The sequence below is a fragment of the Pholcus phalangioides genome, unplaced genomic scaffold (genome assembly GCF_987345545.1).
Source record: "Pholcus phalangioides strain wild (caught in Gottingen) unplaced genomic scaffold, Ppha-v1.0 ptg000015l_1, whole genome shotgun sequence".
Lineage (NCBI taxonomy): Eukaryota > Metazoa > Arthropoda > Arachnida > Araneae > Pholcidae > Pholcus > Pholcus phalangioides.
This window is the reverse complement of record NW_028301608.1, coordinates 114,977,150-114,992,512: the sequence shown is the minus strand read 5'-3', so window position 1 is coordinate 114,992,512 and position 15,363 is coordinate 114,977,150. Positions and strand designations below refer to the sequence as shown.

General features: G+C 38.5%; 1 protein-coding gene across 1 annotated transcript in view; it reads left to right on the top strand.

Annotated features, from left to right (window-relative positions):
* LOC149077647 (kinetochore protein NDC80 homolog) overlaps positions 1-1,634 on the top strand; it is a 45,253-nt gene extending 43,619 nt beyond the window's left edge. The window contains exon 15 of the mRNA XM_089245206.1: positions 1,386-1,634. Coding sequence (XP_089101332.1) covers positions 1,386-1,448 — 63 coding nt within the window. The 3' untranslated portion in view covers positions 1,449-1,634. The remainder of the gene's footprint in view (positions 1-1,385) is intronic.
* Positions 1,635-15,363: the final 13,729 nt, after the last annotated feature.

Here is a 15,363-nt window from a genome sequence, read left to right as displayed (position 1 = left end):
GCGGATCAAAACTGGACCAAGATCGCCGGATCAACACTGGACCACGATCACAGGATTAACACTGAACTATGATTGCATCTCTGCAACAAGCTGAAACATTTATTTAGCAACTTTAATCAACTTTATTTCGCAATTAAAAGCATGCGGATGTGCCTCAGCACAAACTTTTAAGTATTAAGAGTATTTGAGTAATTTCCCGGATAAATACAATGCTGGAATGGAAGTAAATGCAAGAAGTGAATGCGAGGGCGGCTTCAGTCACTGGCTGCATATATACAACAATAATTAAAGATGTCATCAGTCATTTACATATTTTCACAGTATTAAAACATTTGAACAACATTATTTCAGGGTGGCAACAATATGATCAGTCCAATTGCGATATGCGATCACCGCTGCTAATTACTAACAAGATACAAAGCAAAGGGTAAACAATCTTTGTGTATTTAACTTTAATATTTATGAATAGACCCATTCGTAGAGTTCGTAGAGTAGAATATGGAATCCAAACCCATGGTCTATGGATATGTTACATGGGCACATACTTAAGGTTACCCAATTCGAAAGCTGAGAAAGGAGGACACCTGCGTGTGCACCTTTTTAACATGGCTTTTTCTAATTTTCACAACAGATGGCACCACTAAGAGTCGGAATTGAGTTTTTATAAATCCTGTTTTCTTTGTTTCTGAATGGAAAAGGTGACACCCCCTTCCCGTAGTACACGGCATTGTTGGTGAATGGATGTTGATGAGCAAACAATGGTATTCTAAAAATGGATGTGACGGTTTTGTCCTGGAGCAAGTTGGGCTGTTGTTAGAATAGCATCTGCCTGCTTGGAGAGAACTTGGCTTCTGGTATCCTGGGAATTTGGACGGTGATAGGTCAAATTGTGTAAAAATGTGTGTGTGGGGAGGCACAGACACTCATGCCAATGAATATGTTTTAGAGTAAATTATTTTTATTCTGAAACACATTTATTGACATGAGTGTTTGTACCCCCCCCCCCCCCTTCGCTGGAAAAATAATAATAGTTCCAAAAACCTGAAAGGGTGGACAAAAAGGCAAATTTTCTAAAATGTAGAAGGGCACTTGAAATGACATCAAAAAGGAGGATGTCTGGTAACTATATATATACTGAAATGAAGATTTCCTGGGTTGGGAAAATTATTGAAAATTTTCTCATAGCTACAGGCCATGGTTGAGTACTGTCCAAGCATATGACTAATTCTGATTTCATGAACTTTTCCCCATGATTATAGAGATTTCTTTTTACCATTACATATATCTTTATTCATGTAAACTGCAGCTGCAGGGGAAACTTTCATTTGTGTCTTTTAGTGTATATTTTTCAAAAATGCAAATTTTTTTTCTTTCTTCTCCTACAGTCTGAAAAACAACATGCTGAACAAGAACTAATTAAAGTGTTGAAACAGCTCGAAAAGGACTGAGTACAAAAGTATCAATCTTTGTAATTTATATGTCATGAAGTTGTGCTCTTTGAATATTGTTTTTTTACTCAGACAACTTCATTTTCCATGTATTATTTTGATAATGTAAATTGGTAATTTTTTGTTGTGCATTAACTGTATATCTAGAAAATGTCAAAAAAATTAAAATTGCAGATATTCTTGTGCAAAATGAATTTGTTATTTTGCTAAACCAGCATATAGCACGGTGATTACTAATATTTCAACTACATTCAGTTCTGAAAAAAAATAGACATTTAGTATCGAAACATTCAAAATATGGGGTAGATGAGAGATCCTGGACACATTTTAAAAATTAATAACAATACAACCAATTGCTGGAGGGTGAGTTTTTGCTCAGTTAAGATACATATAATCAATAGGCTTTCTGGATATTATGCCAAGGTGAACAGGAACAAAGTGTCATTTCTCCAAACCAGAAATGAACCCAGGACCTCTTGCATACCGCGCAAGCTCTCTGTGGTATAATGGTCAGTGCGTTTGCCCGGTATGTAAGAGGTCCTGGGTTCCATTCCTGGTGAAGATAAATGAAACGTTTTTTTCCTGTTCACTTCGGCATAATATCCAGAATGCCTATTGATTTCAATACAACCAATTGACATAAAAAGGTGAAGCTTCAACTAAAACACTTATGATGACAGAGTTTTTAGTTTTGTTTTTGGTAAGGTAAAAAAAAAAGCTCAAGTTTCACTTATGGGTGGCGCTGTTAAACAAAAAACTTGACATAGCGCATAGATATCAACACAAACAGAGCATAATTAATGTTTATGATGATTATTTCTGTCACATAAAATTATCACTTTTCAATATTTCTTGGCTGATAATAATTTGCCAGGCAGAGTTGCTAGATCCTCAAAAAATTTCCAGCCAACATCATCTTCAAAAGTAGCCCAAATATTTGAACTTGTGCTGCCATCTAGAAAACAATTTGACGGCAATCTAACCCACAAAGCACTGAATAATAGGTTTTCTTATAGTCATGCCCCCTTTTGCCCGACCCACATGCTAGAGCAGGGACCCCTAGACTAGGATCTTTAGTCGTCTTCCAAGCCAGACTTTTTACTGGCCCTTCTATAGTGTATTTATAGTGTGAAAAGAGCATAAAATTTCCATAATTGTCCCAGGCCTCAGAGCTGGAGTTCTGTCTGCACCAATCCTTTGGATGTAGGACAGGGGTACCCCTTCTAAATACGGGAGCAATAACTTTTTTACTGATCGTGGGAGCTATATACTCAATATGATTTTCTTTGTCACATCAACCCAAGAAACCTCCCAAGCAAGTGTATAGAGAAAGTATGTTAATAACCCTTTCCGACTCAGTGTGCCCAGTTTGGGCACACCTAAAACTTCCCTTTTCAAATGCTGAAAATAAACAAAAAAAAAAAAAAAAACTATGAAAATTAGTTTAGGGATTACTTTGAACCTTCTTTATCAACACCACATAAACTGATCCATACTTTTTGCCTGCGTTTATTTTGTGAAAAACCTTATTTTTCAAAAAAATGGATTCAAATTTCAAAGAAATTTTTTTTGGATATAAAAAGGATTTCTGGGGGGGAAAAAAATCTGTAATTTTTGTTGGCTGTACACTAAGCTCTTTATTTGTTATAAGTTTAAACGTTTTACATTGAAAGCTTGCCCAAAATTTCAGCCCAGGAAGTGGCTCCTGGCCCTCTCTCTCTCTCTCCTAGGGCTGTCTTAGCATCTTGAGGCTCCCAGGAAAAGCAATTTTTCCAAGATCCCATTCTTGGCTAATAAGTTTGTCTCTTTCAATTTGCATGCTTACTCGAAAACTTTGAGCAAATTTCATTTTTATGATCCCCTCACCACGGTGGGCCCGAATGTTAAAGATGCACGCTGCTTTCTGTGTTGTGAAGGTCCTACTAGATCCTAAAAAAAGTCACATGTTTTTTCACCATGCTTGTTTTGCTCAAATACTTTCCATCTGTTTCTTTCATGATCGGCACATCCTGCAGCAGGGCCCCTATTCTGGGACCTGTGGAACCCAGGCCCAATTTTTCATGGGCCCTATGTAAAGTGAATTTATAATGTGACGAAAACAAAACAAATTTACTAATAACCCACCGGGCTGGATCTCTGTCATTGTATTTAACTCTGCCTGATATTGTCTCTGCGCTGTTGGATCTTCCATGACAGCTGAAACTTTTTCAAGTTCTTCATTGTATGGTACCTTTAAAAAAGAGAAGTTTGCTTCTTCATCATGAAAAGGTTGTTACCAAAGAAAGGAGGGATCTGGAAGCCACACCCCTCCGAAATGTTAAAATTACTGTTACATACAGGGTATCCCATAAATTGGTAAATAGTGGTTCGCTAAAAGTTATTTGTACGAAGGGAGATATATATATATATATATATATATAGAGAGAGAGAAAAAAAAATAGTTCACATTTTGTCAATAGATGGCACTGTATGAAAGCAAATCACTGGAAGTAAGTAAATGAGAGTCCTATAAAATGCAGGGTGTACATCTAACAGCTCATTTGTATATTTTCCCGTCTGGTGCTTACAAAAGGTTTTCATTACAATATTGATATTAGTGGATAAAGCATATTATTGATAAAGTTTCAGTAGTCCCCAACCAGGGGTATGCTCACACCTAGGGGTGCAGGAGAGCATTTTTGGGGGTGCAAGATGGGGAAAAAAATTACAACATGCTTACTGATTATTCAAAAAAATTATAATGATGATAAAAATTAAATTTTTCAATTCCTAAAAAATATGAATCATACCAATATATTGATGCCTCATCTTCTGATCTCTGTTCATAGCAATGTGTCATATTCATTTTGCATTGTAAACGATTTTTTTTTTCGATTAGCGATCAAACTTGATTTCAATTTCAGGTGGCAAAAAATACCATTATTTACCTAAACTATTTCGTGGTTTGTTTACATTGGAATCTTGTGTTATTAGCATGTTTTGCTTAGATTTGATATTGTCATGAACACACACGACTTAGGAAAAATGTCAACAAATTCAGTCAAAAGTGTCAAAGAAACATTAATTTATATTTGTTGCGACTGGAATCAATTCAAAGAATTTTTTTTGCAAATCTCAAAAAAAAGTGTTTTTTAGTTTCATTTTTGAAATGTTTAAAAAAAAAATGAAGCCAAAATTGAATATTAGTTAGTCATAGCCAAAAAGATATTAAACAATAAGTAAAAGAATTCATAGCAATTAATTATTGGATAATTAATGTAATCAATTATAGAAAAAAAACCCTGAATTTTCTAACATAAAAAACGTACCTATTATCCAAGGGCTCCAGGGTGAAAACCATCGGTAAATGTCCAACCAAAGTAAGTTCCTCCAGGGGTGCAGGTAGAAAAAAAGGTTGGGAACCACTGCTTTAAAGTATGACAATGCAATAAATCATTACAAAGCATACTGTCCCAGATATGGCCGCGTTCTAACGAGAACTGCACTACTGTGAGTAAGTGCAGTTTTAAAGTTTAATTTTTGGTGGGATTCTGCAAGGGTTTTTTCTCTAACTCCCTCTCTATAATCTAAACATTGAATACATAGATTTATTAATGCATAATAAATCTATTTATTCATATAATAGTGTCATAATAAATCTATTTATTCATATAATAGTGTATCCCTTTAGATACAGTAAGATAATGCAATAAACATTTTCTAATTTAAGGGCCCTATATTTTCTTTTGCGCCTGTGGCCTCGACCGACTTTAATTCGCCACTGGGGTTGACTCAACCCAGTCGATGTCAGATGACCCTGTCCATTTCTGATTTGGTCAGCTCATTTCTGTGCCTGATACGTGCAAATGGAAAAGTTAAGCTTCTAGAATATGCAGACTGTTCAGCTTGATGCTGAGTCTTACACTGAAGAATGCGTGCTCTGAAAACGTAGGCTTGCCTTTTCTTTTAATGCATAATATATTTTTGCTGAATCTTTCAGTTCATATGAAATGGTTCAAACAATGAATGATTCAGGCACTTCCGAAAAAAGTTACCGTAACCTTTGCTATGGAGCACCAGGCTAAGCCCTTATCTCCTCCGTCATTGGTTGGATTTTTAGCAAATAGAAATGTTGCAATAGTGCCTATGTTTAATTTATAATAGACACTAGATTTGAAAATTTTAAAGAAAAGACTAGAAGTTTTCTAAAAAATTATATAACATTAATTTCAAAATCATTGAATTCTGACGTGTGTGTGATGATCGGCACGAAAATTTAGCTCACAACGCATCTGTTTCACGATAGTGCGGGCATCCAAATCAACGAAAATCTTTGTTAGCCGAATCGGCATTCGTTTTTTTTAGTTTCAGTAAAACCACAAAAAAATCTTCATTTGCCGAAAAATTCGTAAGCCGAGGTATCACTGTATTTATATACTACAGATTGTTTCAAAAAGAATCATCCGATTTAAAAAAATCGTAACTATTCAGCTTTTAATCCCTTTTGATCGAATAACGTATAGGTAGAAAGAGGAAAATCTCGAGTTTTTCACGCAGTTGTTGACAGGTAGCGCTAACGCTCTTCCTTCGGCCGCTATTTCAGTGTTTGTCAAGATTGGCTTTTCCTACAGTTATAAACCGATTCGGATGACTTCATTTTCCATCAGGACGGGGCACAACCACACTGGAGCTTGGACATTCGAGAATTTTTGAACAATCGCATTCCTAAACGATGGATCGGCTGTACGATTCAGTTAAACATCACTGGCCTCCAAGATCGCCGGACCTCACAGTATGCGATTTCTTCTTGTGGCGGTTTATAAAAGACTACGTTTATGTGCCTCCCCTTCCAGTTACATTAGCTGAACTGAAGATACGCATAACAGCAGCCGTGGAAGCAGTGGATGCAAACATACTCGCAAAAGTTTGGGACGAATTTGACTACCGTATAGACATATGCCGTGCGGCCCAAGGTGGACATATTTAGCACCTTTAATTTGGTTTGTAAAAAACTTTATGATTAGCCGTGTAGTATAAAATTAATCTTAAGTGCTTATGTGTTCAATATTTTTCGTAATATACACATTTCAAATCAGTGATTCTTTTTGAAACACCCTGTATATTTCCAACAACTTTTATATACAGAGTGAAAACTTGAGTCCTAAAATAAATCCTAAACCGATCATGGTTTACGTGTTTAGTAAATATTTTGAAAGAACACGCTCTCTGTCAATTAGAAAAAATATTCAAATAACGTACTTATTTTAGATTTTCCAATTTTTTTATACACCACCGTAGGCCAGGCAACGCGGCATGTCAGGGGCGGCATTTTTTATGTCAGATTTATTATGACGGTGTTTCCTTTCTTGCAGATTTATACACATCGAAATCGCCATGAGGGGAAAGGGCGAGTGGGTAAATAAGTTGCAAGTGAATACAATACTTTCGAAATGCTGATCAAACTTTTTTTTCTATTCAATCTTCAATTCATTTCAATACCCCCCCCCCCTTTTCCTGCACTTCCAAAAAATGCCGGTGTCTTTCGGGGAGGCCCGAAATGGCAATTTTAGGTAATTAGGACTTGGGTGCAGGGCCATAACTAGGATTTCCTCCCCCCCCCCCCACAAGTTTAAAATTCAATAATTTTGTAACGGTGTTCTTTTTTTTCCCAGTAGCTAATACTGCCGCCCCTAAATTTTTCCACCTGGGGCAGTTGCCCCCCCCCCCTAAGTCCGACCTTTCCTGGGTGCACCTGGTTGTTCAGGCTTAGGTCTATACAGAAGCTGGTTTCTGAAAAATTAGGACTGGCAAAATTTCTAGGGCCGGCCTTGCGCCCCTGCCATCTAACTTCCAGTTATTAAATTGTTTCCGTGTCTGTCCTGGGTTCTCCCGCAAAAATTCCATGTTTTTTAAATGCGATATTCGCTGAGATATTTTAATTTAAAAATCACCGAGAGAAAATGAGGGAAAGAACCGCATAAACTAACGGACAAGCTCATTATGCTGTTCTTTCCTTCATTTTAAGCGATTTGTGAATTAAAATAGCTCTGCGATTTAAAATTGCATATTTGCACTGCGGTTGCACCTAAAAATGTGGAATTTTTTTTTTGTGTTGCTCTTGAGAGACAGAACAACAACTTTCTAACTGGAAGTTAGAGGACGGGGAGGGACCGTATAAAAAAATATTTTTTATCTCGGTACACATACACGGCTATTAGTAAAATAAATGACGCATCTAAGATGGGCACGTTATTTGAATGCTTTTTCTATTTGAAAGTATATTTCTATACCCAACGGTTTTCGAGTTATTTGAGTCGAAACAGACAAGTTTTCACCTTGTATATTTCCAACTTATATCCATTTAAATGATCGTATACCTATGTAATAAAAGAGGAGAGACTGCATGAAAACAAGCTATAATCAAGATGCTGCCCACCTTTTAGAACAGCTGCTATTGTCATGTCTAACTATCATTCATATCGATTTCTGTTGAAATGCGTCAGAAAATGTACACGTAATAATAATAATTATATGCGGTAATATAAATATTTTTTTCAACACGATTCGTTCGCAAGCAACCACGAAGTACAATTGTTGTTTGTGATACGTGGGTGGCTATGGTATAATTTTCCGGCACATTCAATATCGTTTTTTTAAACTAAGCTTCTATAAGCTGTTAAAAAAACCACCTATCAAATGACAAGAAGCCATGAATAAATGCGTGAAATTATCAATCGCCGTGAAGCAACATTTGTGACAGTTGCTCGAACTATTTCAATAGTGTGATAGCATTTGTATCGGAAATACTTAAATTCTCTAAAAAACACTTTCAGATCACATTATATTGATAGCGACGCCAAAAGCAACATCTTGTCTTTGACGAAAACAACTCGAGTGATCGTTGAACAACGATGAACTCGACGCACCATTTGTCCCGCCGTTCGGACAGAATCATTTGTCCTATCGAATCCTGCTGCAAACGTGGAAGCACAAGAACTGGGCGCTTATCTTTGAAGTTGGCTCTCTTTGCCGTCTCGTTGTTGGATTTTGGAAGCGGCTGTACCAAAAATGATAGATTCTGTCGGACGATACGGATTGTCTGCAGCTTTCTGGCGTACCATTCCTTCTTATGCACACTTTTGCTGAGATACGACTTTTCTACTGATACTCAATTTCTGATCACAGCGGTTTTTGAAACGGTATCTCAGATGATCTTCTGGTGCAGTTTGATCACTAAAAGTTCCCATATGAGACTCCTGCTGAAGAAAATTCAACACCAGAGGGGAACGTTCCATACAGCAGAGACCAATGTCTCGATCTTGGTCCTTGGAATTCTTTTGATTTCGGTACCGTTCGTCGAAATGACGGCAGAACTCGCCGTGCATTTTGAATACGGGGACTATTTCGAATATTTAGACATGCTTCGAGTCACTTTCCATTACTACAAACTTTCCTTCACCACAGTGTTTCTGACGGTCTCTTCCGTGTTTTTTTGCTCATTGGAAGCGTTGCTTTTTGGCATCGCCTTCTGTGTCTATTATATGTACGTATGCCAAGAAACTCGGAAACTGTTGACGAGTTTTCGGGTGGAAGTCGTTGGTCGAGAGCCGGACACGAACGTCGTCTCGGCAAAATATCGAGCAATCGTCGAGTTAATCGATGAGGTCGACGACGAGTTGAACTTCCCCGCATTTGTCTACGTAGAGATGGTGTTCGGGATTGTGTTGTTTGGCTTCACAATGTTCACGACGGCTGGAGATGTTCCCTTAAAAGCAGCGTTGCATGTCCCGGCGATTTTTTACTTGGTTGTTCGGTCTTCGTGTTACTTACTGGCGTCCTGGTTCGCCTCCCAATTCCACGAAGAAGGCAAACGTTTGAAGTCGGACGTCACCCGCCGTTTCTTCAAACGGGACCTGAAGGCTATGAGCATGGGCGAGCTTTTTTTGATCGAAGCCATCGACAAGCATGACATTTCTTACAGCTGCTGGAAAATTTTCCGTTTCACTCGAAGCTTCATTCTAGTCTCTATAGGTACGATGCTAACATATTCGCTGCTAATTTTGCAAATATATCTTCCAGTGTCAGAAGTGAAACAGCTGAATACCGTATAGAGCCGAGCCATGGAGAAATGTACAGAGATCAGCTTTCTCAATAACAACTCGGGGTTCTCAAAGTGGGCGTTCAGACTCCTTGATTGGTCAAAGACCAATCTTTGCCAGGGTGGCGATATTAAGGCTGGGAAGCGATTAAGAGCGATAAATTCGCGTGCAATTGTCTGTATTTGGAAAACTGGATCCCATCGCACAGCAAGTAGAAGAACGTCGTCCGCTAGAAACACCTTGAGCGAGTGACTTCCGGTGACAGCGGCAGACGAGTGACACATCCAGATAAATTGTGATTTTACTTGTCTTGCTTTATCTGCGCAGGTGCAGTATGGTTGTTTACTTTTTTCGCGCCACTCTCTCCGTTTTTTCTTTCTCCTTGGTCTCTTTTCTCTCCCACTTTTATCGCATGAATATGTAAGCTGAAATTCTATAATTGCCATTCATGGGTTGTAGTGTAAGTAGATTAGATTAGACTTTATTGATTGTGTTAAGGCCTCCGGCCTATTACAATAGGCGAGCACAACAAAAATATAATTGTATCCATGAATACATACAGATCATAAAGAATACTAATTGCATAAATATCAAGTACGGATTAATGGGATAATTAAGTACAATTCGAAATTCTCTTATCTATATATATAAAATTGATTTTCTGTCTGTCTGTGTGTATGTTCTCTATGCAAATCTACAATTTTAGATCGATCTTCGCCAAATTTTGCATATATACCAAATGGGACCCGACTTGAACGATAGGCCACTTTAAAATTTCGTTAGAGCAGGGCAAATGCCCCAAATGGGCAAAAAAACTGTCGGGCAACAATGGTTTTTTGGGCCTCAACAATCACTTTCGGAATGTTTACTTTGGTTACCGTGGTTCCCTAGCAATGCGTTTCAGACGTGTATATGCCTTTACAATGGTTTATCGCTTCTTTAACGCTGCCAGTGTATATTTATAACAGTTTATGTCTTTATAATGGTTTGCCACTTTTTTCAAAAGTCGTCAGAATCATCATCAGCAGAAATGTAGGAATTTAGTAGGGGTTTCCTACCATCAATAATTTTAAAAATTGTATTGAATTCTCGATTTTTTTGAAATATTGAGTTCGCTTAGAGATACGAAGCCCAGGAGATTAAATATGAAGTAATTAGCCGGACCTACTTTTGAGTTTGATATCCATGCAGTGACATTGATTTCAACTTTTTATTTATATCTCCTCAGGCATGAAAATTAATGTCTCCGCATTGTCTTTTGATATTGAACTGCATAAATTCTGGGTTAGGATATTTTAAAATTAATTTGGGTCCGTAAAGTACATCGAAGAAATTCCACAGCTTTAATTAAGCATTTTTTGAAGCAGAAACAGGCAGAGATGGATAACTTGAAGTTCGCGGGGGGAATCGAAATACCTAGCGACCCTTTAAAAAAGGAAAAAAATATTCATTTCTACGTTTCTTTGAATCTAGATTTCTTTATTTCATGAAGTCGCGCAGGAAGTCGCCATATTGGTTAACTTAGACACGGTTTGCATGTCCCTCAAAGAAAGAGGGAGATATCACGTGATCCAAAAAGCCTGAAATGCGTTTACGGCAAAAAGACGTTTACTTTGGGCAACAAAAAATTACATGGACAAGATCGTTGGCCTCGTGTCTGTTACAAACATTGCACTCCGATTTATTTCTGAAAAAACAAGATACGTTGTATGCTATTTCCCACACATACAATGTATCTTCGTACTATAAATGTAAGAGCGAAATAGAACACGTAAGGTGAGGGTAAAAAGAGCACTCTCTTATTTACCTTATCTATTATACTTTTTCGTTTTACATATATTTTTCCCCCTTCTTTCTCTTTCTAACGTGCGGTTAGATTGGCACAATGTTACCAGATTTATCGCCGATTCGTCAAATAGAGATAATCCAAATTTCTAGCCAAAAGCTCGTACGTGATACGTTTCATGTGTATCTGTTTGATGTTTGGAGTGGTTTGTTAAACTATTCAGGGAGCCACGGGATAAAAATTTTGAGAACCGCTGCTAGAGAAATGAAAGGTAACGGATCTTATGAAAAATTCATTCGCTGAGAAAAGATTCTGTGTGTTGTTATTTTCCAATATGTTTACGTCAAAGAATGCGAAAAAAAAAAAAATCAGAAAAAGCTGACTGGGCATACAATGACCTTCGACAAAATATGCATCATATGACGATGAACGGGTTTATTCTAAACGACGTAATAATCCGAGAGAAATGTTAATTGCTTCACAATTAGTGTTACCTGGAATCACGTATATACGTGAAATCTGTTAAACCTTTGCCCCAATATTATCCTCGTGTCAGCGGCTTCTCTGTGGTTCAGTTTTTAATTTGGCATCAGTTCGTAGAGAAACCACGCATAACTATATGAAACTTGAACGCTAGACAATGATGTATAAAAATGATAAAACTCATAAATACGAATAATAATAAACTGATATAAAACTGAATTCATGGTATTCATTCATGATGTAACTATAGTTAATATAATTACTGTAGTAATTAAAATGCTAGTTGGTCCTCTACGAAATAGAACTCGTAAACAGTGGCTTCGGTGCCGGAGTTGCTGTTGGTGCTCGAGCACTTACAGTATTGAGTAGCATGGGCTTAAGCACCACCAGAATTAACTTAGAAACCAAAATTTCCTGCGTAAAATCCTATTCGAACACCCATAGGTAGGTCTAAAAAACTTCCGACGTCTTTGATCGCAAAAACGAGGACCAGTCCCCACTACATCGAAATAATACTCGGAAGAATATTCCAACGAAATTGTTAGTTTCTAGCTTTGGATTCGGGAGATAGACGGCAGTCCCTGAACATAAAACGCATTACATAGTATACGTAAATTACACAGTCCCAAAATTGGGTTAAGGATCAGCCGTGTGTAGGACCACCCATACCAGACGTGGTACTGTGAAAACGGGGTGCGGTAGCCCAGGTCGATAAGATACTCACCTAAAGTACCAAAGGATGTGTAGAGGTGTCGCGAGTTCGATACCCGGTTCGTCCTTGTCAGAAAACTTTCCTGACACAGGGGTACAACAGAAACGGCGACATGACCGCAGGAAAAATTGATACCGCAGGGAGTCCCCCATCGAGGGGTTAACGCGACAACCTCTCGATGAGTATAAAAAACAAGCCTGCCGTTCGGAATCGGCAATAAATTGTAGATCCCGGTCTAATCATCCCTCGTGTGTGTGCAGAAAATGACCGTGGTGCGACAAAAGATGATCAAACTGTGAAAACGATTGCGGAGGCATTTCGACGGGATGAATAATAATAATTCGACGGATGAAATATTTTCATTAATCTAAATAACATAAGGAGTTCCTGAGAAACCACAGTATTTTGTAGCGTGATGCTATGAGCGCACGCGGAATTCAGAAATCAAAATATTCTACATGAGGCTCAAGCCGAGCATAGGCAGAAATAGGCGTGAAAGTCTGGGGGGAGGATTGCTCCCCCCCCCCACACCTATCTCCGCCCATGAAGCCCAAAGCCCACAAGAAACATTCCGACACGTTCCTGGTCCCCCACGAATATCTCCGTCTGTTAAGAGAGTGCCCAGCAATTAGATCAAGGGTGTTCAACCAATAAAGCCTCCTAGACTGCTTGCTATAAGTCTACGTCTAGGAGGCTTCGGCACAACATCCAAATGCAGCCCACTAATTGGTTCTATCCATCCCGTAAAGTGTTTCCTAAAAAAGTATCAATATACATAACATGACAAGTCCCCACCCCGGGGTCCACATAGCTCGAAGTCATGTCCCCCACATCCTAGAGCTGGAATCTTTGGTGGGCCCCCAAGCCTGGCTTTTCACAGGGCTCTTCTATAGTGAATTTATAACATGAAAAAAAATTATGGTTATTGTCTCTGACCGTAGGGTTCCTATCTTGTCAGGCCCACCCTTGTGGGAAAGGGGGGGGGGGGGGACATGTTCAAAGTTCCTAGCCTTGCGATTTTTATCAATATAGAAAATTGCAATACCCTCTCCAAAATCATCGCACCAAATCTTTTTTTACCACGAGCCCCCTCCATACACGCCACCACAGCGGGATAGTAAAGTGTCTAAGAGTATACCTTATAACCAGGAGGCTTTGGTTGTGCACCCCCTAGATTAGACCGAAAGTGAGAGGGGAGAAAAACCCCTTCCCAATACTGTTCGAAATACCTCATCAGAAAACATTTAGAAAAGAAGTGTTACCACATGAAGAACATGGGCCCCTAAATATTGCAGCAAGGTTCTTGGCTAGAATTTTTGGCGGGTCCCTGATGAGGTTTTACATACCACTTTTTTTTCTGCCCCAATACAGTGGATTAATAATGGGAAAAATAAGAAAGTGACAAGAATCGTCCCGAGCCCTTGAGCTGGAGCTCTGTCAGGCCTACCGTTGAGGTATGAACTCGCGGTCACGTGGACTGGGCCGCAGCTAGATATTTTGTCAGCTGGGCAACCACGCATTTTGGCTTCCCCCCATGCAATGTGGAATGAGCAGTTAAAGAGTGAATACGGCACTCCCTCTAGTCCAGCACTCGGGACACTAGCAGTGCCGTCTTAAGAGCATCATGGGCCCTCCGGGCTAAGTGAATTTTCTGAGGCCCTACCTGACAAATTCTCGAAAAATTCATCCACTTCTCATTTTTCTGAGGCCCCAGGGCCGAATCCGCCCGGCTGGGCCCATGCGTTAAGACGACACTGAACACCAGACCCCCTGCTTTCCCCTAGTTGCGGCCCTGCATGTGGAGCTCCACATCATCCTGCAGCAGACCCTTAAGCTAAGATCTTTGATGGGCCTCCTGCCAGTTGTTTCATGGGTCCCAAAATAGTGAAAACTGAAAAATGAAATAATGAAAACATACTGAATTAGGGTTACTAGATTCAAAACCTGAGCAAGGAGGATATTGATGACGTCACTTTTCTCAGTTTCCGCAACAGATGGCACCATTATATTGGCAAAACAAAAAACAACCACCACAACAGTTTTTCCCAACTGAAACAGAACCAAGGTAGACGTCACTCTCCGCTACCATACCAAGTAGAACAATACAAAGGTTTTTTTAATATTTTTTTTGTTTTTGTGGTCTAGGGCATTAGATTCCCCACAAAGGCAGTTGACTTTTCTCTTTCAAAAAAAAAAAAAAAAAAAAATATGCATCTTCACAACAGCCAGATAGAAAAGGAAAGAAAAACTCGCATGGTAGCTGAGAGTGACGTCATCCTTTCACGAATATAGCCATCACTTGAATCTCCTTTTAAATCAGTTAGAATGGTAAATTAATTCAGAAACTAACTACTAGGTTCATTCTCAGGAAAAAAAGGAGTGTTTTTATCAAATGCCTGTCTCCTGGCTATTTTTTTAGTTGGAAATATGAATTGAAAATTACTTTCTCTTTTCCACATGCTTCAGTTCAGAAATCTATACATTTCATCCTAAAGGAGGTCCGATAAGCCTACGCTAAATAAAAATATATGAATATTCAGAATGTTGATGGAAGAGAAATAATTGTTCATTAAATATAGAAATCTTTCTAAAATAATTAAAAAAAATTCGGTATTTATGAAATAATTAATTTCTCTTAGAAAAGGTGAAATAGCATTCAATAACCTTAGGCTCTGATTGATTCGGGCCTCGTTGTCCCACCCGTTAAAGAGCGACACCGCAATCTATTTTACACTTTCGTACAATTAAAATTTAATTTGAACTTAACGCTTATATTAACATTATCTCATCAAAGTAGAACAAGTGCTGTCGTCTATATATTAATTTAATAACTACAAACTAGCACTAGTATTTCAA